Genomic DNA, 25,200 nt, shown 5'->3' with positions numbered 1-25,200 from the left:
TATCTCTCAGGGTGTTGCCATCAGCGAGTCCGTTAAGAATGGCCTCTTTGATAATCTTTTCTAAGACCTTCCCCAGGATAGAGGTCAGGCTGATGGGCCTGTAGTTTGCTGGATCCACTTTCCTCTCTTTCTTGAAGATAGGCACCACATTGGCCTTCTTCCAACCTTCAGGCACTTCACCAGAGTGCCAGGAGCCCTCGAAGATCCGTGCCAGGGGCTGAGCTATGATGCAGGCCAGCTCCTTGAGTACTCTGGGGTGTAAATTGTCAGGGGCGGCTGACTTGAAGGTGTCCAGCCTCTCAAGGTGTTCCTTCACGAGGTCAGCATTGATGGAGGGCAAGGAACCACACTCACTTAGGTGTCCCTGTCCCGTGATGGGCAGGGGCATCCCATGGGACTTGTGAAAGGCTGATGCAAAGTACTCATTTAGTAAATTGGCTTTTTCCTGGGTGTCGGTCATCAGTTCTCCCTTGTGGTTTAGCAGGGGTCCAGTGTTGCCCTTGCTTTTCCTCTGGCTCCCCACATATTTAAAAAAGGACTTTTTATTGTCCTTGATACTTGTAGCCAGTTGGAGTTCCATTGCAGCCTTGGCTTTCCTGGTTTGCTCCCTGGAGGTCCGGACCAGTGTAGTATATTCCTCCTTGGAGGTGGATCCCATTCTCCATCCTTTGTAGGTCTATCTTTTTAGATGCAGGAGGACCTTGTTGAGCCAAGGGGGCTGCTGTGCCCTCTTGCTGCCTTTCCTCTGAGATAGAATAACCTTAGCTTGTGCATCTAGGATTGCTCCCTTGAGGAGCAGCCACTCTTCCTGGACTTCCCTCTCCTTGGGGTTGTGGCCCCTTAGGGGCCTCACTGACAAGCATTCTGAGCTTGTCAAAGTCAGCCCTCCTGAAGTCAAGGACCTCTGTACTGCTGACTGACTTGACAGCTTTTCAGCGGATGGTGAAGGTGATCAGCTTGTGGTCTCTGTCACCCAGCTTCCCTTCAATCGTTAGGTCGTTGATTAGGTTGTCCCTGGCTGCCAGTACCAGGTTGAGCAGCGCTTTGCCTCTTGTTGGCCCGTAGACTTCTTGAGTCAGATAAGAGCTCATCCACGCACATGAGGAAGCTTTGCCATCATTCAGATTTGGCCAAGCGCTCTTCCCACGAGATGTCTGGGTAGTTGAAGTCCCCCATGACAACCACGGACCGGGAGCATGCAGCCTCAGCCAATTCCCTGGTGAACTCCTGGTCACTCTCTTGATTCTGGGAGGGAGGTCTGTAGTAGACTCCCACCATTGCATTCCCTGTGCCATGTTCCCCACAGATTTTAACCCAGAGGGTCTCTAGTCGTCCACCCTGGGCACTGATGTCGGCTTGTAGGGACGCGTAGCTGTCCTTGATATAGAGAGCTACACTTCCGCCCCTTTTGTACACTTAGTCCTTCCTGTACAGGGTATAGCCGTTTATACCCGTGGTCCAGTCATGGGTGGAGTCCCACCAGGTCTCCGTTATCCCTATGACATTGTAATTGTTTGTGTTGAGCAGGAGGACAAGTTCCTCCTGTTTATTCCCCAAGCTCCTGGCATTGGTGTACAGGCAGTCAAGTGTCCCCTTGGGGGCCCTTGCTTTGCCCGCAGCTCACTCTAGGGCTGGGGCAGGGGTAGGCTCCCTTAAGTGCCTTGGCCTGCTGGCTTTGCAAGGGTTGCTCAGCGGGCCAGCAGTGGTGGTAGTCCCCCCATCCCCCGGCAGGCTTAGTTTAAAGCCCGGTGGAGCAGGTTTGTTTCAGCAAAGCACTCAAGTGTGTGTTGGAAACTTTCTAAAATAAATTAGATTTGCTGATGTTTAAAAAGTGAAATATGTGCTGAAATGTTTTGCAGTTTCAAGTCTGGGTCCAGTTTGCTGTACTTGTAAGATTGGAAACTTGGGAGGGAAAAAATAGCATTTGTACACCTCCAAAGCATTTTATTACATCTAATAAGGGCCTAAACGCACTAACTGTTTATGCCTATGTAACGAGCATTATACCAGTGTAAAAAAGTAGCAGCTATGAGATGGATCTCTAAACTGAGGTAATTTCACCCATTTTAGTAGAGAATTAATACTGAAATTACACTCATTTAAGGTTTTTTGATCTGCATCCATCTTGGGGTACCTGTTGCTAAATGAAAACAGTCGGTAATCTGTGGCAGGGTGCCATAATAGCCACATAATGTTGAAAACAGCGGTAGGCAACTCCTGGCACAGGTGCCAGATCATGGCATGGGAAAGTATTTTGGTTGGCATGTGTGCCTCCAGGCAGACAGTGGAGAAGGGGCCAGGGCTGCGCTTCCAAAACAAGGATCAGGCCCCTTGCGGCTTCCCCCACCATCCAACCCTGGCACACCAATATCTTACAAGTCAAGGTTGAGGGTGTTTTTGATACTCTGCCCAAAACCGTTGCTGACCCCTGATATAAAATACCTTGGATTAGCTTCATTTCTTTATGTTCCTAATCTTGGTATAGTTTACATCAGTATATGAAGCCAGCATAAATTACAGCTATCTATGCCCTAAATTTCAGCTGTCTGTTGGGTGGAACATGAATGTAAATTAGTAAAATGGCAAATGTTAATCTCCCTGAAGTGGTGCAAATAAAACTTTAGTAGTTTAAAATCTATCTTTTTAATATTAAACAGGCAACAACTGAGAGACCTTTTATACAGAAGTTATTTCGTCCAGTTGCTCCTGGAGGACAGCTACATACACTGGGAGATCTCTTAAAAGAAGTTTGTCCTACTGCAATTACTCCTGAAGGTACTTTATATTTAGCACGGTATTTCTTGCTGTTCCTTTTATATATGTAAGTGTTTTTAGCCCTGTCCGACAAGCAACAAAAATCTTGCTGCACTGCCAAAGATGTGAGGTTTAGTCTGGCTGATGATGTTTTATGTGTGTGATAAGCTCCTAAGCCACTTGGCAATATTGAAAGTTTTAAGTTCCATTTTCAGAAAAGGTCAAGTGTTGAGGAGCATGTCTCACTGAAAGCTGAGTTCGAGCTTGAGTTTGAGTCACTTCAAGCACTTTTGAAAATGTTTCCTTACCTCTTTTGTTTTTTAAACGTTTTAAAAAATACTTGAAAAAAATTGCATTATGAAAGTGCATTCCAGAAAGTTGTTTAAATATGTCATTTGGGTTGCAAAGTCATTTGGGTTGCAGAGTCAGGGCATGCTAGCTTTATTGGTGTAACCTTAATTCTGTGTGTTTGGGCATGTATAGACATGTTAGCTTGTGGCCATGCCATTAAATTATTTTTTTCCAAAATATCTCTGCCTTATGTCAAACTTCAGGCAATAATTTATATTAATGCTGCTTTTAGAAATACTGATTTCTAATGAGCCAGTGAGAGTGCATACTGCACTCGCAGGTAAAATCAACCCCAAAAGCTTGCTTAATAACTATTCTCCAACCATTTGGGTTGGTCTAATAAAAGATACAAATTCACCCAAGGAACCTTGTCTGCCAGGTAAAATCAATGCATTTTAAGAAATGCTTATGTATTTCAGAGGAAAGAGGCAGGTTGCTTTTACCCTATCAGTTGATCGTCCTATATGCATCAGCTTACAACAAGATCGTAGGGCTTTTTGATGATCTTGTTGATTTTTTAAAAATTATTATAGATACTGTCTGACAGCACACTTATATGAGGGCGTGCCAATTCTTTTATATAGCTACTGTTATTTCAAACAGATTTTATTGGTAGCTAGCTTTGCAATTGGTTTTTTCACTCGTGTGTTTGCCACTGTCTTCCTGTTAGCTTTTAAATGATTAACTTATAAATATATCAGAGTAGCATTGTCACCTTTTTGACAGAAAGCTACTATGTTGAGAATTTTTTTCACAGGCACCTTCTTTTCCCCCCCTCATAATCAGTTTTCTCTATCTGCACCCTGTGCATATTCCCTGCACAAAAGAAGTTAATTGTGTTAATTTTACAGTGATCATATAGAGTAAAATTATTCAAGTGAATTAACATGCAAATATTATTGTTAATTATGGTTAGAGCTATATGGTTCCAAACAGACATTTCCATCAAGCAACAGGTAATATTATGCCATGTGACCTGCTTCACATTCACATGGTAAACTATGGAAAGAGATAAATGCACCCTAGGAACTTTCTCTGTTAATACTCAACACCAGGAAGGGCAGCTGAAGAGCTGCTGGCAGGGTCTATCACCCCCCTCCCCTACCTTTTGCTGTGCTGCTAATTATCAGCTGCTTGTTCCTGTCTCCCCCTCTACCCCCACCATCCCCACCCTTGGCAAATGAGCCACTTAAACCACTGCACAGAGCATGGGAGACCTGTCCAAACACTGGGGGGTGTAAGGCAGGAGTTGTGGTGGGCTCTACGCTCTCCTGGAGTATGTTATGAGTTGCTTTTGTATATGTGTTTTTCGTCTCTACGCCTCTTGTCCTGTTCATGGTTTTTCAAACAAATTCCCTCCCCTTCTGTCAGATTCCTGCTGTGTGCAAGTAAAGGAAGTCATGTTGAGTGTTTGTTCACACACACTCACAGTGGGGAGGTGCTAAATTGCTTCTCAGGGTATTGTTACATGTTAGACCATACTAAGTCTGTGGAATGTTATGCCGCATAAAATTTAGCACATGCTCTGAGCAGTCATATGGTACTGCTTACTACCATCTCTGACCTGCACAGCTCCATCTTGATCCTAGAGGGCTGGTGAGCAGGGGTATGCTTAGGACACCCATCCTTTGTCCCTGCCTTGGGAAGGGAGATGGGGAGAGAGCTGTGCTGCAAGGAGACCCTGAGCCAAGCCCAGCCAGAAGCAGCAGCAGTCTTCTGGAGACAGTATTGTGTGTTCTGCACCCTGCTCCTACAGCCAGGCAGGTAGCTCTGTGTCCCCCCCCTGCCACTGCCAGTTCTCTTTATTCCAGCTGGATGGCACAGGGCTGTTCTCCTCCCTTACCTGTTCTTCTGGCCAAGCTGCCTGATGAACCAATACCAGCACCTTCAGCCTTCCCTGGAGAGGGCTAAATCTTTTGCTAAGAGCTAGGTGAAATTCAGAGAAGTTCAATTAACCACAACTACCGGTTAATTGAAATTTCCCCACACCAGCTGGCCATGTTTCCCCTGGCCACTCAGCTTGATGAGAGCTATGGCTTTCCTCTGTACCCTCCATTCCTGCCTTAGGGCTGGGGTGTGCTGCAGGGGGTGGGGGGTGGTATACCAGTGCAGAGATTGATATGTGACCCCCTTCCTGGTGTATGCATGCTCTGGTATCAGCTCTGTCCTGATAGAGAAAGCCAGAGCATAGAGCTGCTGCGAGGCGATCAGGGCAGTAGGAGCACAAAGTATACTTCCCCCTACCAGTGGCTCCATACTCTTACTTTCCCTACCAGTGTGGAGCTTCAGTCACCAGGAGAAGGTTTAGTGTGTTGAGAAGTGGAGAATCATGTTCCGGCTTCTTCCCACTGTGCATGCCTTAAATCTTACCTTTCTCTACTAATTCTGCTCTTCACCCTCTTATTCTCCTCTTCAGAAAGAAAGTTTACATAAGAGTCTTTGCAAAGATTAACAAGTAATATCACTAAATATATTATTTTTGGACTACTTATACCTAAGAAGGTCATTTATAAATTATTCATCTGAAATGCGGTATTTGGCTATATGTACACTTGTAAAACATCTGATACTCTGGTAATAGAAAAGGTTCCATAACGTGGCTATTTAGTAATCATCAATTGTAATTCAGCTGAATTAAAACCATCTACAGTCTGTAAAATATTTTGCTTAGCAGCTGTATATTACAAAATTAGGTAAATATGATTGATTTTTTTAACTAAGAAGTGTGACTACTTTACAAATTAACTTGGATTTCAAGAACGTTTTTCCTGCCATTCATGTTATTTCATTTAAACATTAACTAACACTTTTTTAACATGTGGAAATAATCATCTCCCTAAAAAACAGAAGGTGAAAAACATTTGGAACATTTCAGTTGCATTTTCCTTAAGCAACTCTGTTAAGTAATACCTTTGGTTAACTGCCCAAAGAAGAAAAAAATGCATCCTCATGAACATTCTCAGGCTATGGATTAAGCAGTAACTTAACTGCTTCGAAAAGAAAGAAGGGTCTCCTTTTTGGAGCACATATCAGTTGTGAGACTTACTTCTGCATGTTCCTGTAGTGATATAAACAGTTAGGCAACTTGTAACTTTATCTCTGAATGAAATAGGATTAAAGTTGCAGTGGGTTTGACATGCCTGGTATTGCTATAAAATCACGCATATCTAACATGTTATATCATAAGAGCTTATTTCAGTAATTATTTGCTGTTGATACAGTTGTTACATTTGTCTGTACCAGACTCAAAGGAACCCTTGGAAAATGGCAGCTTTTAGTTTTCACCCCTTTTTTGCTGACAGAAAAATAATTGAGAATGTTTTTGTTGTTGCAAAGAACTCAGAAAGACAACAACTGTGGATTTCTCTTTGAAATCTTTGGGTTTATCTTGTGAATTATGTTTGTACACTTAACAGTGCTAAGGCTGTATGACATATGATGCCCTGCATCACCCTTGAAAGAAACTCAAGGCAACCTGATTGAGAATCACTGGTCTATACCCTTATTCACATTAAAGCAAAGTGGTTTAACAACATGTTAATTGTATTCAAAGTGATAAAATACAAGATTGTACATATACCAGTATGTTAGTAAAAACTGAATTATATATAAAGGGAAATAGAGAGGTTTTTAGTTTGTGCAAGAAATAACCGTGCATTTGAACTTACAAAAATAAGCTAAAAACCCAGCAATTGGATGGAGGAAGGTACTTCAAAGGTAGGCATGCAGAAAATTTCCTAGTATGACGGGAAAATAAGTGTGTGTGTGTGTGTGTGTGTGTGTGTGTGTGCGTGCGTGCACGTGCGCTAAGGGTGGGGGTAGTATTGTAATTTTTTTTAGTGTATGTACAGGTATGTAAGTGAGTGGATAAGTGTGTGTTCTCTTTTCTGCATGTGTGAGAGAGATATGTGCATACAACTTGTTATAAGAAGGGCTTGTGTGTACATATCTTCTCTTTTAAAGACTCTGATTTCAGTTGCTTGTAACTTTCTTTAGCTTTAATTGTTTTACTAAAATTTTCCACAGCTGATAAATTTTTTTGGAAAAACCTCAGTCAAAATGATTGCGAATTCTGAAAACAGGAGAGAAGTTATAGTTTTGCCCATGTTAAAATAGTTTGGTGATTTTTACTTTGAGGTCTATCATCCCAACTTTGGATCACGGCTTTTAATTTGACAAAAGGTTAAATTACTTGGCCATTTCCTTAAAAAGTTGCCCAAGTTTGGGAAAGTGATAGCATTTTGAAACTTAACTCAGTTGGCAAATAAAAATTCCTCAGACAACTGAAGCCACCTCTCAAAGAAGAGCTGTGGAGAATGATCTGAAAGTTGGTCAGTCTCTTAGGCTAGGGACAGAAGTTGCACATAAACCGGTTTAAGTGATCAGAAACTGGTTTAAACCTGTAACAGAACAGAAGTTCTATGCAGATAAGCCAGTTTCAAAGTGACTGAAACTGATTTGAGATAAACCTGGTTGAATGTAGTATCAGACTTAACTGACTGAGGTGAAACAGGTTTATGAAACTTCTGTCCCAGACCCCTTCCTGGTTTAAGTTAAATCAGAGTCCCCCAGCATCCCAGCATGGTCTGCAGCCCTGAGCTGGGCTGTCTGTTCCAGCCAAGCAAGATTGGCCCCACCCTTCTCCCTAGCCGGAGCACTATCACTGTGAAACCCTGCTTTGGAGTGCAGCTGGGTCTGCCTGGCAAAGGGGCAGCAGCAGTGGCAGGCATCCCCAGCTCCCCTGTCCCCCACTCACTGCTCCAGTAGCAGGAATGGGAGTATGGCCAGATGCTGGTAGCTTGAGGGGAAGGGGAGGTTTATTTCCCACATTGCCTGCGCTGACCCTGCCTGCATCGATAGTCTCTGCTTGTGTACCTAGAGCCGCAGCAGCCAGACACCAGTAGCCTGAAGGGAAGAGGGGAGTGGCACGGGCATAGAGCTGGCTCTGTCCCATGCTGAAGATCCCCTCAGGCACGGCCCTGGCCACCACCCCCTCCCCCCCCCCCCCCCCCGGCTCAGTCTCCCTTCAGCTGAAAACTTGGTCTAGCACCCTCTGGCTTCTAGCCTGAGCCACTGCAGGCATGTGGCTGCATTTCCGGAATCAAAAGTGAATGTCTATTCACTTGCAAATTGGTTCCATCTACGCAGGTTAGACTAACCTCCAGAGATTGAATCAATTCAGGCTTGAGCTTTTTGAATGTCTGTACCTAACCTTAATGAAGAGTGATTTCTAGATAAAGGTCCTGTCCCTTAATACCTTGTTTTCACAACAGACCCACAGTGATTCCTGTTGAATTCAGTTTTTTTCCAACAAAATTGTGCAAATAGGTAGACTGTGCTAATAAGTTGGTCAGGAAAAAATAGATAAAAATGGGTAGCATCATTCTTGCTCATACTGGAGCATTGCTGTGCAAGTTACTATATGCATTTTATTATGAGTGCTTGAACAGTCTCTGGCAAATTAAAAAGTGAAATGAAAGCACTTACTGTTCAGTTGCATCTCATGTCCCATTGTGCCCTTAAATTTTGGCATGTGAAAGTGAATACTAAAAGAAAATCCACACCTAACAAATAAGTTCTTTCTTGTAGACATGCCATTGAATAGATAATCTAATGTGGCTGATAGAGCAGCTAATGACAGGAAACATATTAAGAATTCCTCAAAAAAGTGAAATGGTATTGGCAATTCCTTGCAGTTGAGGACGACAGTCTTCCATGATTGCCCTATCTGTGGGTCTGAAGATGGCTGATGAGGCCTATCTGGGATAAACAGAATCTATTACAGCTCAAACACATGTTTCCATAGGTGGCCCTGGGTTCTTGATTCGGTCTGAGATGCTGTTTCTGCCATTCCGATTTTTCTGCCTCCTGTTGTTGTTGTAAGGTTTCAAAGTACTGAGATCCTTGCAGCAGACTTTTCCTCCATTTGGGATGGTCCTGGACATTAGTCTCCCATAATTTGATGTTGCATTTTTTTCAACTTAGCCTTAGGGACATCCATAAAGTGCTTTCTCTGCCCTTCTCTTGAACATATGCCTTGGCTGAGTTGGGAGAACGAAACCTGTTTTGGGAGTCTGGAGTTAGACATCTGGATGATGTGGCCAGCCCAGCAAAGTTGATGTTGGATGATCATTGCCTCAGTGCTCATGGTGTTTGCTTGCGAGAGGACGCTAGCACTGGTGCATCTGTCTTCCCACTGGATTCAAAGAATCTTTTGCACACAGTGTTAATGGTACCTCTCTAGCAGCTTGAGATGTCTCCTGTACATTGTCCACATCTCAGCTCCATACAGTAAGATGGAGATCACGACTGCTGAATAAACCGTGAGCTTGGTTTCAAATCTAATGTCAAAATCTTCAAAAGCCCATTTCCTCAGGTGTCTGAAGGCTGTGCTTGCACATTTGAGACAGTGTTGGTTTTCTTCATCAATGTCAGCCTTCTGTGAGAGATGGCTTCCAAGATGCAGGAAATATTCAACATTCTCCTGAGTCTAACTGTGAATCTGAATTACCAGAGCTGGGGACTTCTCATTAAGAGCTTGTTGACAAAGGACCTTAGTCTTCTGAATGTTAAGTATCAGTCCCATTTTCTTGTATGCCTCAGTAAAGACATCAACAATTGCCTGAAAGTCTGCTTCTGAGTGAGCACATACTACAACATTATCAGCATAGTGGAGCTTGATGACTGAGGTCAGGGTGGTGGTGGTTTTGGCTTGGAGTTGGCTGAGATTAAACAGTTCTGTAGTTTAGCTCCATTGCAAATGGAAGCTGGTTGGTGGTCAGATGTAGCATCACCATAAGGAATATCGAAAGAGTGTTGGAGCCATGACGCAGCTTTGCTTAACTCTCATCTTACCTCAAAAGGGATAGATCCATTATTGAGAACCACTGCTCGCATACAATTATGGAGCAGTCAAAGAATGATGATGAATTTTGGTGGGCATCCATGCTTCAGAAGGATCCTCCACAGCACTTCTCATTTGACATAGTTGAAGGTTTCCATGAGGTCAAAGAAACCTATGTAGAGAGGTTTTTGTTGTTCCCAACATTTTTCCTGTATCTGGTGAGCAGTGAAGATCATATCAGTTGTACCTCTGGATGCCTTAAAACCACAGTGAATTTCCAGGAGCAACTCTTCAACAAATGGAAAGAGACTGCTCAGGAGGGTTTTTGCAATGATCTTTTCTGTGATGGACAGCAGATCCCTCTGCAATTTCCACAGTCAGACTTGTTGCCTTTTTTGAAGATTGTCACAGTCATGGCATCTCTGAGGTCATCTGTGATTTTCTCCTTATTCCAGACCCTTAAGATGAGTGTGTGGAACTGTGATGTAAGCTCCTTTCCCTACTTGAAGATTTCAGTGGGAATTCCATCAGCTCCAGGTGCCTTGTTGTAAACTGCCATGACCATGGCTCTTCATGCTTCAAAAAGTTTGTCTGACCAGCATGATCTTCATTTTTCTGACATTAAATGTTGATAAGCAACTTTTCATCCATTGGTCTGATAATGAGCTACAGTGGGTAAGGTGGCATAGTCATTTGTTCAACAAATAAAGTTGTGTGTAATGTGCTTGTTGTTGTCGATAGAAGTGGTGATGTCTTTCCATTTTTTGTGATTGAATGAATAAGTAATGGAACAAATCTAGAGACTGCACTAAAGAAAGTGCTAACTGCTGCTTAGATCAGTGTTTCTCAGCCTTTTTGGACTCTGGGCACCCTTTGATCAACTCAAGGCACCTCTCAGAAACTGTCAGCTCTTAGTTTTCACTTGTTTTTTTGACTACAGGAAAAAATAGAGCAATTCTTCTGTTCCAGAGAATTCGGAAGATCCCAATAGGGAAGAGTGTTTTTTAACACTATGGACTCCTATTCAGAAACTCTGGGTTTATCTTGTGAATCAGGTTTGTACACCTAACAATGTTAATATTGCATAAGAAGCAATTGGCACTTTCTTTAGTGCAGTCTCTGGATTTGTTCCATATGCCTATCAAATCTGTTACGGTGCCTTCATTTTCAGGATACTGGTACCATTTTTTTATGTATGAGTTATTCTTGAGGTCATGACCCATCCCCAAGAAGACTGACTTAATATCAACCTTGTAAGGTCTGTGAGGTTGAGAAAATACTTCTGTATTTACTCCTCAGTTTTTCCTAACTCTGATAACAATTCTTTTACATTTACAAATGGGTAACTCCTTTTGCTAGACTGATGCAACATGCTTTGCTTTGAGTGTAATAAAGAAAACTCCAGTAGTGTGTGCTTAGTAATGCAGTTTGCTAAGGGAGTGCTGGGGGGTGGGGGAAGAGGGAAGGTAACATGAATTAAAACACAGAATTTTACCGTTCAAGAATAACTGTTATGTTCTCTCCCTGGAAGTTTCTTGAGCCTTTTATTTTTACATTAAAGAAGCAAATTGTACGCTGTAGAAAGAAACTGTTCTCCTCCAGTTCTGCCATCTCTAAACAATTCTGGATACAATTTTAATTTACTAGCATTGTTGAAGTCTTTGTAAAACTTGTTTTGATTTTTGTCTCATGCTTTCTTGAGGATTTAAATAGTAAACATTTGGGCATTGTGACGCAAACGGTAAGCTATCAATCAATTCCAGTTTTCACAGTGTTGAGCCGCAGCTCAAGTCTGGGTTCGTGCCCGGTATGCAAAGGCCAATAAAGATACCAGGGGTGAAAGTATAAAGAAGATTTATTGCTAGCAATAAAAGGTGCAAGCGGAATAATTTCACATAACAAGCACCCAGATTTCTAATTCTAAGCAACTTTTATACAGGGGTTTTGGACCTTCATAAGCATCCTTGTTTGCTAATTGGCTATAAAGGAGTGACGCAAGGAATTCTTTACTGAGCATGTCTCTATACCTGTGTTTTAGCTATGTATCTCATTAACATACATGAGCATACATTAGCATACTTTTTCCCCACCTAGGGGCGTGATTTTTAGTATTTTAATGAGCTCTTTGACCCAGTACTCTGATTCTGCTTTTGTTTTCAAGCCTCCTTTATCTAAGACTGTCTCCTCCTTATCATTGCAGATGGGCATTCGTCACATAACAGAGACTTTTGCTTCGGCTTTGCATAGTAGTTTCTAGGTCACTCCTTACAACAGCATTGTTGTTCATTCAGAAAAGCTGTGTGAACTGACCTCTTTCTGCAGCAGTGTCATTAGTGCTTTTATTTCAAGGTTTTTGACATGCAGTACTGAATGATACTGTAAAATTTAGTGCTCCTCAGTAGTCAACTGTTTTTAATTAACTCAGCTTTTTTTAATGTAAGCTGCATAAAAGACTACATATTGTTTTTGTTGTTATTTTTCTAAGCACTGCTTTACAGTAAATAATTCAGATAGAAAATTATATTTTTACAGTATTGCTCTTCTAGTCTCCTAATTGTATTACAGATGACAAAAAAAGCACTGTAATAAGGGCTGGAATATATGCAGTTGAATACTTCTAGATACATGGCAGAAACATCTGCCCTTAGTTCAGAATTATCTGTCATGGGCTTGGCTGGAGTGGACCAACAGAAGAAAACTACCCATTGACTCCTGGATTGAACAGATAAGAACAGTACTGTTGCATCTTCCACTTCTAGCAATTCTTTGTGTGTACAGGGTTTAGCCATAGTTTGGCAGGCTTCAGTCTATTGCCTAACTGTCCTACAACAGTGCTGCCCAACATGCTGCCTGTGGGCTGTCCAACTTCTGCTCAGACTCCCAGCTGTTGCTGTTGCCACTAGAGTCTCTGAGCTTACCCTGTCTCCTCTGGCTCCCACATCTTGCCCCTGTTCCTGGGGGTGGGGCAGGGTGGCAGGGTCAAAGGAGCCTGTGGCCGGGCAGCTTGGGGAAGGGGACCTAGGCACTGTGCACAGTGCAGCAGAGGAGTGCTAGTATGGTACATTGCAGGGAGGAGGGGGGTGAGATTAAGTCAGGGGAAGGCTGAATCATACAATCAAAGGACTGGAAGGGACCTGCAAAATCATCAAGTCTGGTTCCCTGCCATGATCAGGAGGTTATTGGGCTCAACTGAGCTCAACAAGGTGTTTATCCAGCCTCCTCTTGAACACATGCAAGGATGGCAACTGCACCACCTCTGCTGGGAATGTGTTCTAGATTCTAGATATCCTTACAGACCAGAAGTTTTTCCTTATGATCAGCCTAAATTTTCCCTCTGTTAGCTTGTGCCTATTGGTCTTCGTCCTCCCAAGGTGTGCCTTCCTGAAGAGTTGCTCCCCTAGGTCTTTGTGCTCACCCCTGACATAGGTAGCTATCAAGTCACCTCTCAGTCTTCTCTTACTCAGACTGAACAGGCCCAGTTGCCTGAGTCTGTCCTTATAGGACCTATCCTCCAGGCCCATAATCGTACAGGTAACCCTTCTTTGTACCCTTTCGAGCTTATCCACGTCCTTCCTGAAGTGTGGTGCCCAGAACTGGACACAGTACTCCAGCTGTGGCCTCACCAATGCCGAGTAGAGAGGAAGAAGCACCTCCCTGGATCTATTTGAAACACATCGGCTGATGCACACCAGAGTTCTATTTGCCCTGCTGGGGACTTCTTTACTGTTGGCTCATGTTGATCTTCCAGCTGATTGTAACCCCCAGGTCCCGTTCAGATGCTGTGCCAGCCAGTGGACCACCACCCATGTGTAGGTATGGTGTAGGTTCTTCCTACCCAGTTGGAGAACCCAGCACTTTTCCCTGTTAAACCTCATCTGATTCCATTCAGCCTGTACAGCCAGTCTGTCAAGGTCATCCTGGTTCCTTACCCTATCCTCTGATATGCTTGCATTTCCCCACAGCTTGGTATTGTCTGTGAACTTAATCATTGAGCTTTCCACCCCCTCATCTATGTCATTAATAAATATGTTAAAGATCATGGGTCCAAGCACCGATCCCTTGGGGACACCACTGGAGATAGCCTTCCAGGATGAGGCCATCCCATTGATTACAACTCTCTGGGATTGGCCTCTAAGCCAGTTGTCTACCTACTTCACTGTAGACTGGTCTAGGCCAGTAACCTTCAATTTAATTGAGAGAATCTCATGGGAAACCAAATCAAAGGCTTTACTGAAATCTAAGTAAATTATATCAACCTTGTGTCCCTTGTCCAGCTGGTTAGTTACCTGCTTATTAAAGGACACGAGGTTAGTCAGGCATGATCTACCCTCAACAAAGCCATGCTGGTTGCTTCTTAATACCCCATCACTGATGAGCTTGTAATTGATGGCCTCCTTAACAATTTTTTCAAAAATTTTTCCCAGGACCGAAGTCAGACTGACTGGTCTATAGTTTCCAGGGTCATCCCTCTTGTCTTTCTTGAAGATAGGCACAATCTTGGCCCTCTTTCACTTATCCGGGACCTCTCCCAAATTCCATGACTCTTCAAACACCTTTGCCAGAGGCCCTGCTATAGGCACAGCCAGTTCTTTCAGGGCTCTCGGACGCAGGTTATCTGGTCCAGCAGATTCAAAACGTTCAAATATTCTAAGAGTCCTCTCACCTGTTCAGGACTGATTTAATGTGGTCTGTTGTCATCCCCATGTTCCCTGGGCCTCTGGACAGGTGAACAGCTCCCATCTGATTTCATGAATACCGATGTGACGTATGTATTTAGGAGTTCTGCCTTTTTGTGGGGATAAACTGTGGGCTGTCCCTGGGTATTCAGTAGGGATCCCACAGAGGAGCTTGATATTTTTTGCTCTATATGTACCTATAGAAGGAATTTTTGTTGTCCTTAATTTCAGTTGTCAGCTTGATCTCCATGCCTGCCTTAGCTTTCTGTGTCTTGTACCTGCAGACCTGGCTATAGAAGTGTACTCCTCTCTGGTTGCTGAACCATTTTTCCATTGCTTGTATGCTTCTTTTTTCTTTTCCAATAGTTCCTTAATATCCCTGTTGAACCAAGCAAGTCTCTTGGCTCCTTTTCTATTTTTTGACTGTGTAGGAATGGCCTCTTTTTGAGCAGTGAGAATTGCCCCCTTAAGGAAGCACCACCATTCCTGAACTCCCATATTGTCCAGTCGCTGGTCACAGAGGGCCTCTCTAACTAGACTCCTGAGTTTTTGCCAAAGTCTGCCCTTTTGAAGTTGAGGACTTCTGTACTACTAACTAAATTCCCAGCCTTTTGGTGGATGGTGAACCTAATCAGATCGTGATCACTGTCACCCAGAGTACCTTCAATCCTCAGGTCACCTACCATGTCCTCCCCTTTAGTCAGCACTAAGTCCAGAGTGGCTTTACCCCTAGTTGTCTGTTCCACAACCTGTGTCAGGAACAGGTTGTCAGTAGCTGCCATGAAGTTGGTTGACCTGCTGGAGCTGGCTGAATGGTCCTCCCAACAGATGTCAGGGTAGTTGAAGTGACCCATGACAATCAGGTCTTTAGAGCTGGCTGCCTCAGTCAGTTGTGCGGAGAATGCCTGATCACTCTACTCTTCTTGGGAGGGAGGCCTGTAGTAGACTCCCACCATCAGAGCATCTCAAGGGACCTGTCCCTAGTATCAAATGTGATCTGCAGGGTTTGATAGTAGGGTGGGGTACCACTCTTTCACATAGAGGGCTACACCTCCCCCCGTTCTTCCCAACCCAATCGTTTCTATAAAGCCTACAGTCCTCAATATCCACTGCCCAATCATATGCATTGTCCCACCAGGTATCTGTCAACCCAGTGAGGTCAAATTCCTTGTCTACCAGGAGTGCCAGTTCCTCCTGTTTATTATCCATGCTTCTGGCATTCTCATAAAGACACCTGAAATTACCTTTAGCTACCTCAGGTTTTCTGTCACTCTGCAAGTCTCTCAGGGCATTAGTGTTCATCTGGGTGTCCATTACGTGAATGCCGTCCTCTGGGTCATCATGGCTAGAAGATTCAGTGGAACCTTCTCCCTCTCCCCTGGATATGCCTAGTTTGAAGCCCTTCTCGGCAAGCTGGCAGTTCTCATATAGAAGAGCTTCTTCCCTCTGTCTGTGAGGTGAATACTGTCTCTTGCATGTAGACTGATGCCATTGAACTGCATGCCAAGGTCGAGGAATCCAAAGCCTACACGGTAACACTATCTCCGAAGCCTTCAGTTGACCTCCTCATGCACTCCTCCCTCTGACGGCCATGGCCTCTGACTGGGAGGATTGAGGAGAAGACCACTTGTGCTCCTAGTTCCTTGAGCTTCGGCCCTGTGGTCTTGTAGTTGCTCATGATCCTCCCAGGGCTGTTTCTCGCCATGTCGTTGGGGCCTATGTGGACAGGGAGCCATGGGGTAGTTGTCCATAGGGTGGACCAGCTTAGGGATCCTTGCTGTAACATCTTGGATCCTGGCTCCTGGAAGGCAGCAGGCCTCTTGAGCAAATGGAGCTGGATGACAAATGGCTCCTTCTATGCCCTGCAGCGGGGAGTCTCCCACAAGAATCACCCTTGATTGTTTCCTTAGTTGGACTGCCTGTTTCTGTTCTGTCTTTAGTACAGAGGACACAGATGCTGTCTGTTGATGGTGTGAGGGCTGCATAACTGTTGTGCAGGGCTATTGGTGGAGCAACTGACACACGTTGTGGCTTTGGGCCTGACGAGACCAATTTTCACCCACTGTCATTTGGGGCATCTTGCTCAAGTCCACCCTTCTGCCCAGTCTCCGTGGCATCTTTCTCCAGATGCAGGGCCTGGCAGTAAGCGTCAGTCTCCACCTCGTGTTCCCTGATGGTTTGCAGCTGGTTCGCTTCCTCTTGGAGCATGCTCACCCGACCCTCCAGAGACTTTGCCAGGGAGTGTATCCCACAAGTGTGAGTGCCCGTGCTCCTCTTCTCAGTATCAATGAGCCAGGCAGCCCCTGCAGCCTGGAGCCAAGGGCTCCATCTGCGTGGAGGCCGGAAACATAGGCTCAGTCTGAGTGGAAACCTCTGAGGTACCAAGTTGGGATGGACCAGCCAGACCAGGAAGCCTGCGGGTACGGCATGTACTGAAGTCATCACCATGTTGCAGCAGCAGACCCTGGTCTTGCAGCTCCCTAGGTGTTTATGTAAGTAGGAGACCAGGTGGGTGTAATTACCTCTATGTGGTCCTTACCAGCTGCTGCCGCTGCTAGGCAGGCTGGCAGGCTCAAGCAGCATCCTGAAGGGAGATCTCCAGGCTTCCTGAGCTGTTGGGGGACTTCCTGGGTCCCTGGATCACTCCCTTTACTTGAGGTCCTGTGCCAGGGATCTGTCCCTTGGTGTAGGGGGACTTTGGCAGCTCAGGGTGTGCCATGCGTTACCACGGTGGGCTGCTAGCTGCCCTTTCTAGGTGCCCTTCTGCATGAACTCCTGCGGTAACTCGCGCACCGAGGCCCAGAGCATGCCTGTTTGTGCAGCTCTGGTTGTGCGGCTCCCTGGGGGACTGGGCTAAGTAGGAGTGAGGGGGGCGGTGCATGCTGTGTTGCACCATGCTCTCACACCAGAGCCAAGCCCAACAGAGCCTGGAGTCCAGGGTGCAAGAACACTGTCATGGTACAGTGGAAAAGGGAGGGTGTACACTGTGGCAGGGGCAGGAGGGCATCCCCAGTACAGTGTGGTGTGGCATGTAGCTTGAGGGCTTGCACTCCCAGCCACTCAAAAGTTTTACTTGATAGCAATGAACAGTTATATCTTCCCCATTCCCTGACTATCTATAAGGCTAGGGACAGATATTGCACATAAACCAGTTTAAGTGATCAGAAACTGGTTTAAACCTGTAACATAACAGACATTTGGTGCACATAAACTGGTTTGAAAATGGTTGAAACCAGTTTGAGATAAACCTGGTTGAATGTAGACTTAACTGATTTGGGTCAAACTGGTTTATGCAATGTCTGTCCCAGACCTCTTCCTGGTTTAAGTTAAACCAGAGTCCTCCAGCATCCCAGATGCTTTGCAACCCTGGGTGGGGCTGTGCTCTCTGCTCCAGCCCAGGAGGGCTGGCCCCGCTGCTCTGTTCCCTGGCTAGAGCTTTGGCAGAGACTGCAGGTATAGTGGCCTCTACCAGGCTTCCTCCTGCTCCCCCACCACTCCCTGCTCAAGCAGGGATTCCCCCTCCCCCCCCCCACCTTACGTAGACCCCCCTCTCAGCATTAGCTAGCATACCATATCCTGGCCATAGTCCATACTGTGGGAGACTGAACAAAGGCAGACAGGTCAGTGTCAGCTTAGGGCTTTTTGGAGATAATCAACAGATAGCTGGTAAAGTCCTTCCATTCTTCTCTTGAAAAAAGTTGTTTAAGAAGAGCTTAAACTAATAAGAGAGGCTTTGTTTTGTTTGGTGGGCTGATAAATGCTAACAACTACCTGTGTAACTCCTTGCTGTGTAACTCAGTGCTCTGTTTTCAACTTCCTGCTGGCTCCCTTGCTGGTTGTGGGGAGGGGCGAATGGGGGGAACCCTTCCCTAATCAGAGCACCCTGCCAGGGCCTGACTATGCCCCCCCTTAGCTCAGTACTGTGGAAGGGCAGGGAAGGCAGCTTTAGCGTCCCCCAGCTTCTAGCCTCAGCCACTGCAGGCATGTGTTGGCATTTCTTATATATAAGAAAAAGCTAATTTGAAGATTTTCAAATTTGTGTTTCTGAGAAAGGGAGAAGCATTCTTTAATTTAGTATTAAAACTGTGCTATTCATTCACATGAGACTTTCAAAAGTCCTTTCCTAAATATCAGCTATGCTTTTGAAGCCAAATGGAAGTATATATATAAAATGCTAATATCTGCTTTTTCCCAGCAGTTACAAAATGAAATACTTGCACAATGGGTGTGAAAGTTGGTACAGATTCAGATTTCAGCACATGCATTAAAAATAGCAAGACAGCTTTTTCCAATGATATTCATAGATGAGAAAGCAAGCATAATTTTACTTTAGAGAACGTGGCTAATCATATCAATGGCAATTAAGGACATAAGTTGTGTCTGTATTAATAAGCTATAGAAGTGCTCTCTGTATTGTGGTAGTGCAGAGAAAGACCCCAAACATGTAGATATGGTACTGTAGTGAAATGCCCATAGCAGCAGAAGCCACTCCCCCATTCCCTCCCTCGACAAGCTGCAGCTCCACTCTGTCCCGCGTCCCACTTTGCCCTAGCTGTGCAGCACCTGCCCCAGCCCTACTCCCTCCCTCACCATGAGGGCCTTAATCTGACCTGTCCATGCAGAGCTAACGCAAGCAGGGTGGGGGCCTGGGGCAAATCAGCCCATGTGGGACCCTGCCCCTACTCCAATCGCACACACCCTGGACCCAAAGAAGCTGCCGCTGCCATTCACAGCAGTGGCGTTGGGGGGTGGGGGGTAGCAAGTGGCTGGACACAAAGCTGGTGGGAGCATAGAATGCCGTGGCCACTCTATCCAGGTCCATAGGTTCTCGCCAAGCACGGGGCCCGGGACGGTCACCTCGATTCACCACCCCCCTCCCCATCCCCGGGACGGCCCTGCATCTATGCCCTTTCGTCCCCCCACACCCCTTCCCCACCAACAAATTTACCAGCCGGATGCTGCTCTCCAAGCTGCCAGGCTGCATATCAGCAGTTGGACAGTTATCAGCTGATATGGCTGGTCAATAATTAGCCATAGGTATTGGCCCAAAATATCTTTATCAGTGCACCCCTACTTATGGCATATAGGAAAAATGAAGGACACTTTGTGTTTTTACCTTTTTATAAAGTAACTTCTTTAAAAATATACAGAGTAGTATTATTCAGTATTGGAAAATGTATAAATCTCTGATTATTTTTCTCTTAACTAAACACTCATAATTTGGTATGTTATCTTTTGACTGTGGGATAGCACTTGAGAAGGTAACAATCTAGAATAAACTTTTTTATTCTAAAGATGTTTGACTTTTCTGCTCCTTAATGTATATCATTATTGAATGGAAATTAAAAAAAATTAAACATCTATCATGATATAAGTATAGTAAACTTTATAGAATAATGCTATAGGATTTTTTTTGTTCATTTATATGTTAGATATTTGCCTACTACTGACTTTACAATTTTAAATTCAAACTTATAATTCAGGCTTCTATTAATGGCAGTTAATATTTTCTCCGAAGGTAAATTGTTATGTATCTGTGTTCATAAAGGGGTAGAGGGACCTATAATTAAAGCTAAAAGTTAATTCTCTCAAACTTAATCAAAGCTAGATAAATGCTATTATGTTTGAACAGTGAAGTATGCTTTCAACTGAACTCTGCTTTGTACATTGACAAAGTCAATGCATAACCAGGTCCTTAGTTGTTTGTAGAGCTGTGTTATAGTTAAATGTTTTAGTATGTATCAGCATTTAGTGCCTGCTTGGCAGATTTGCAGATGACACCAAGTTGGGTGGAGTTGCAGCTGAGGGCTGCATACTGTGTAGACCAGGGTGGCAGGGGGTGCACATGTCATGTGGGTGCCCCCTTCCCTCTGACCGCAAACGCAGAGTGGGCAGCCTGGGTCTCTTTCTCCCCCCCGCCCCCCTCCCTCCCTCCCTCGCATTGTGTGCACCATTTTACCCTGTTCCTGGCTAGGCATGCTGCACAGGAACTGCCCTCCCCCTTGCTGCCCTGCCCCCAGGAATGGAGGTCCATTGAACAGACTCTAAGTTGAATATAAGCCAACAATGTGTGTGTCACAAAAAACCAAGAGCATGCTGGATTGTATTAACAGGAGCGTCAACTGCAAATCAAGGGAAGTGATTTTTCCACTTTCTTTAACACTATGTACTGCAAAGTACTGTGTCCAGTTTTGAGTCCCAGATTTAAATAATGATGTGGTCTGATTGGAAAGAGTCAAGTGCAGAGCAACAAAAATGATTAGGAAGGAGCTTGGGAGGAAAGACTTCAAGAACCTAGGGTTATTTAGTCTGGAGTAGAGAAGACTGAGGGAGATTTTGTAACGGTCTTTAAATAGCTGAAAGTTGATTAGAGAGAGGATGGCCAGAGGGGACTGGAGTAGGAGCAACAGTCTCAGGCTTCGTCAGAGGAAATTTAGGTTGGAGATTAAGAGAAACTTTCTCACTATGCAAGTGGCCAAGCATTGGAACAGGCTACCTAAAGAAGTTGTGGAATCTCCATCCCTGTATCTTTTCAAGAGCAGGCACTTAGGTGAGATGGTTTGTTTAGTCAGGGATGATCCTGCCTCGAGCCAGGGAGCTGGACTAAATGACTTTGTGAGTTCTCTTCCAGCTCTAGTTTCTTATGATCCTATGAACTTCAGGACTGATGTAATATGAAATAATATTTTTTACAAAATGTGTTTTAGCACCTCGTTCATATTTTGTTTATAAGAAACTTCAAAAGTCATGTCTGACATTGCAAGGATAGATTCTGTGTTGAAAGTTGTATGTTTGTCTGTGTGTCCTATGGCTAGGCATGGATGTGTGGCAAGAAGTCGAATATTTAAAATGAAAATATCACTTTGCTGATAACCTGTTACTGCTTGCCTTTAAAGTGCTCTCCTTTCTTTCCTTCCCACTAAAAATGGCCAGATACCTACTAAGGTAATCTTGCTACTTGAAGTCCAAAGACATTTTGTCTTTTAGCACAGAGAAGGAAATGATCAGTTGATTTAAAAGAATCATTTCTGTTAGTAAGACAGCAAGATTACAGAAAAGGGTGAGAAATTCCTGCAAGTTACCCCTTGTCACTTGCTTTTCTTCATGGTACAGTCATTTTAAGGCATTTACATGAATTAAGTTGTCCGTACCAAATTCCAGAAATAACTAATAAATTATTAACTGTGCATATGTTTGCATTTCCAGTGTTATAAGGAAGAAATTCCAAATCATGGACATAAGAAACTGATATGGTGACTTTTTTGCAGTTTAAAGAAAATTTGCTTCTCCTTATTCATTCCCTCATTTACATCAGTCATCTAAAATTGCTCCTTATAGGAAATATGTTTGTTTAGTTATAGAACTGTCAAGAAGAAATTCCCACTCAGGACAGCCCTTTAAAAGGGGTTTCAAAGGATTAGCAAAGTTAACTTGGCTTTCTCTAAAAGAAACGAAACTATTCCGTTTTTATTTTTTAGCTATAGAATACTAAAAATATTCCTTCTGCACCGTTGATTCTAGAATTTGTTTCATAGGAGTTTTGGTAAAGAAGAATTGATTTATCTTTTTAAACTTTTGCTCTTTTTATGCAATTGCTCTCCTCTATTTGAGATTTATATATGCTATTTTACATAGATAACTTGCTGGTATTCTGGTTCTGAATAATAGAGCACAATTGTTAACTTGCAAAGAAGGAGAAAATAGTGGGCTGCCATCTCTATAGGAATAAAACCAGGGTAGTTTGACTACATTAATTATGAATGCTTATACTTCTAAAGGATTACATTGTTTGTTACATTTTGCACACTGTATTTAATGGTTTCTAATATACAATATATATATTTTTAAACTACCATTCTTAAAAGATGAAGTTTACTTTTACCACTGATGGGTGGCTGCAACCTTAACTTCACCTTAATTTTCTCTTGTATTGGTAGTTCTTTCAGTTTTTAAATGATCTGAAATACTCTTCAATACTCTGATGTAGAACTAGGGAGCAAAAGGAGATTTAGAACAGGGTGCACTCTCCCCTCCTTCCTGACTTGGGATTAGAGGAGGGCCAAACCGAGGTACTGTGGGTCAGGATACAAAGGGGTCGGGGAGAAAGGGACTTAGTAGTGAGGATCTACTATAGATTGCCACACCAGGAGGATGAGCTACACCTGGTATTCTCCAGACAGCTCTCAGAGGCTGTACGGTTGAGAGATTATGGTTGTCATGGGTGACCTAAACTACCCTGATATCTGCTGGGAGGAGCAGTCAGCCAAATCTAACCGCTCGCATAGGTACTTAACCTGCATAGAGGACCTCCACCTAACACAGGAGGTATATGATCCCACTAGCAGAAACACCTTGCTGGACTTGCTGTTTGCTACAGGGGATGACCTGGTGGGGAATCTGCAGGTAGAAGGTAACCTAGGGGATAGTGACCATCGATTGATTGAATTCACTATCTGGTGAAGGGTGGGTAAACTAACCAGCAGGGCTGAAGTGCTAGACTTCAGAAAGGCTAACTTCAGTGTGCTCAGGAGATTAGTTAGTGAGGCGTTAAAGCTCAAGAGCATTGGCGAAATGGGGGTCCAGGAAGGGTAGTCATTCCTCAAAGGAGCGATCCTACGGGTGCAGAAGGAGACAAATCCCATTGTGCATAAGGGGGCAAAGGTGCCAAGAAGCCTTCTTGGCTGAACAGGGAAGTCCAGGAAAGCCTAAGGGCAAAGACAGAGGTATACAGGCAGGAAACAGGGGGTAGCTAACAAGGAAGAGTATGCCTCCCTGGCTCGCACTTGCAGGTAATCAGTTTGGAAGGCCAAAGCAGGATTCGAACTTAGGCCAGCGTCAAAAATTAAGGACAACAAAAAGTCCTTCAGGTATATAGGGAGCAAACAGAAGGCGCAGGATAGCATAGGACTCCTACAGGACAAACTAGGGCAATTGGTGACAGAGAGTGGGAACAAAGCTGAACTCTTCAGTGAGTTATTTGCATCTGTATTCCTAGACACAGACCAAGACAAATCTCCCAGTTGGATCATAGATAGACACAGGAGGGACACCAGCCCACCAACTGTTAGTGCAGACTTAGTGAAGGGGCACTTGGAGGGGCTGGATGTGTTCAAATCAGCAGGCCTGGATGAACTTCATCCAAGGGTGCTCAAGGACTTAGCCAGTGTCATAACAGAGAGCTGGCACAGCTGTTGGAGCACTCATGGTGCTCTGGTCAGGTCCCAGAGGACTGGAAAAGGGCCAATGTGGACCCTGTTTTCAAGAAGGGGAGGAGGGACGAACCAGGAAACTACAGGCCAGTTATTCTCACCTCTGTCCTTGGGCAAACTCTGGAAAAAATTATTAAGGATCACATTTGTGGGAGCCCAGCAGGGGAAATAATGCTGAAAGGAAATCAGCATGCGCTCACTGCAGGTAGATCCTGCCTGCCTTACCTTGTTTCTTTTTATGGCCAGGTCACAAAATGATTAGATGCAAGAGTCAAGGTAGATGTCATCTCCCTAGACTTTAAGAAGGCCTTTGATATGGTATTGCATTCTGTTCTTGTAAATAAACTGACAGGCTGTGACTGTAGATGATTGCAGGGTCAGGTGAGTGATAAATTGTCTTAGGGGTCGCATCCCGAGAGTGGTGGGGGATGGGTCAATATTGACCTGGAAAGATGTGGGCAGCGGAGTCCCACAGGGCTCAGTTCTTGGACCAGTGCTGTTCAATGTCTTCTTCAGTGACTTGGACGAGGGCGTAGAGAGCACCCTGTCCAAGTTTGCAGATGATACCAAATTGTGGTAGAATAGGGAATGGATCCAGGCGGATCTGGACAGGTTGGACAAATGGGCAGAATGAAATAGGATGCAGTTCAACAAAGACAAGTGCAAAGTGTTGCACCTGGGCAAAAAGAACCACCAGCACACTTACAGGCTGGAGGATGACCTTCTAGAACAGCAACAGAATGGGATCTCGGAGACATAGTTGACTCCAAGATGAACATGAGTCGTCAGTGTGACAAAGTGATCAACAAGGCTATCTGCACTTTATCATGTATTAGCAGATGCATGACGAACAGGTCCAGGGAGGTGATGCTTCGCTTCTGTAGCATTGGTCAGGCTGCAGTTGGTGTACCGCATCCAGTTTTGGGTGCTGCACTTCAAGAGGGATGTGGAGAATCTTGAGAGGGTTCAGAGGAGGGCCACTTATATGGCCAGAGGCCTGTAGGCAAAGCCGTAAGAGGAGAGACTGAGGGACCTAGATCTCTTCAGCCTTTGCAACAGAAGGCTTAGAGGTGATCTTGTGGTTGCCTATAAATTCATCGGGGGAGGGCATCAGGGAATAGGAGATGCTCTATTTACTAGGGCACCCCCTGGAGTAACTAGGAACAATAGCCACAAATTGACAGAGAGCAGATTTAGGTTGGACATTAGAAAAACTTTTTTACTGTAAGGGGTTCCAGAATCTGGACTGGGCTTCCAAGGGAGATGATGCTCTCCCCTACCTTGGGGGTGTTCAAGAGGAAACTGGACAAACATTTAGCTGGAGTTGTCTGACCCCAGTGCTCTTTCCTGCCCAGGGCAGGGGGTC

The 25,200-nt window shown here is 44.4% G+C and overlaps 1 protein-coding gene across 2 annotated transcripts in view; it reads left to right on the top strand.

Annotated features, from left to right (window-relative positions):
* ATG5 (autophagy related 5) overlaps window positions 1-25,200 on the top strand; it is a 146,145-nt gene that overhangs the window by 105,862 nt on the left and 15,083 nt on the right. For both annotated transcript variants that reach the window (XM_006260358.4, XM_059732529.1), the window contains one exon: window positions 2,658-2,775. In XM_006260358.4, the coding sequence (XP_006260420.1) occupies window positions 2,658-2,775 (118 nt within the window). The remainder of the gene's footprint in view (window positions 1-2,657; window positions 2,776-25,200) is intronic.

This window comes from Alligator mississippiensis, chromosome 1 (assembly GCF_030867095.1).
Source record: "Alligator mississippiensis isolate rAllMis1 chromosome 1, rAllMis1, whole genome shotgun sequence".
Taxonomy (NCBI): Eukaryota; Metazoa; Chordata; order Crocodylia; family Alligatoridae; genus Alligator; species Alligator mississippiensis.
The sequence above is the reverse complement of the archived record's forward strand: the minus strand, read 5'-3'. Positions and strand labels throughout refer to the sequence as shown.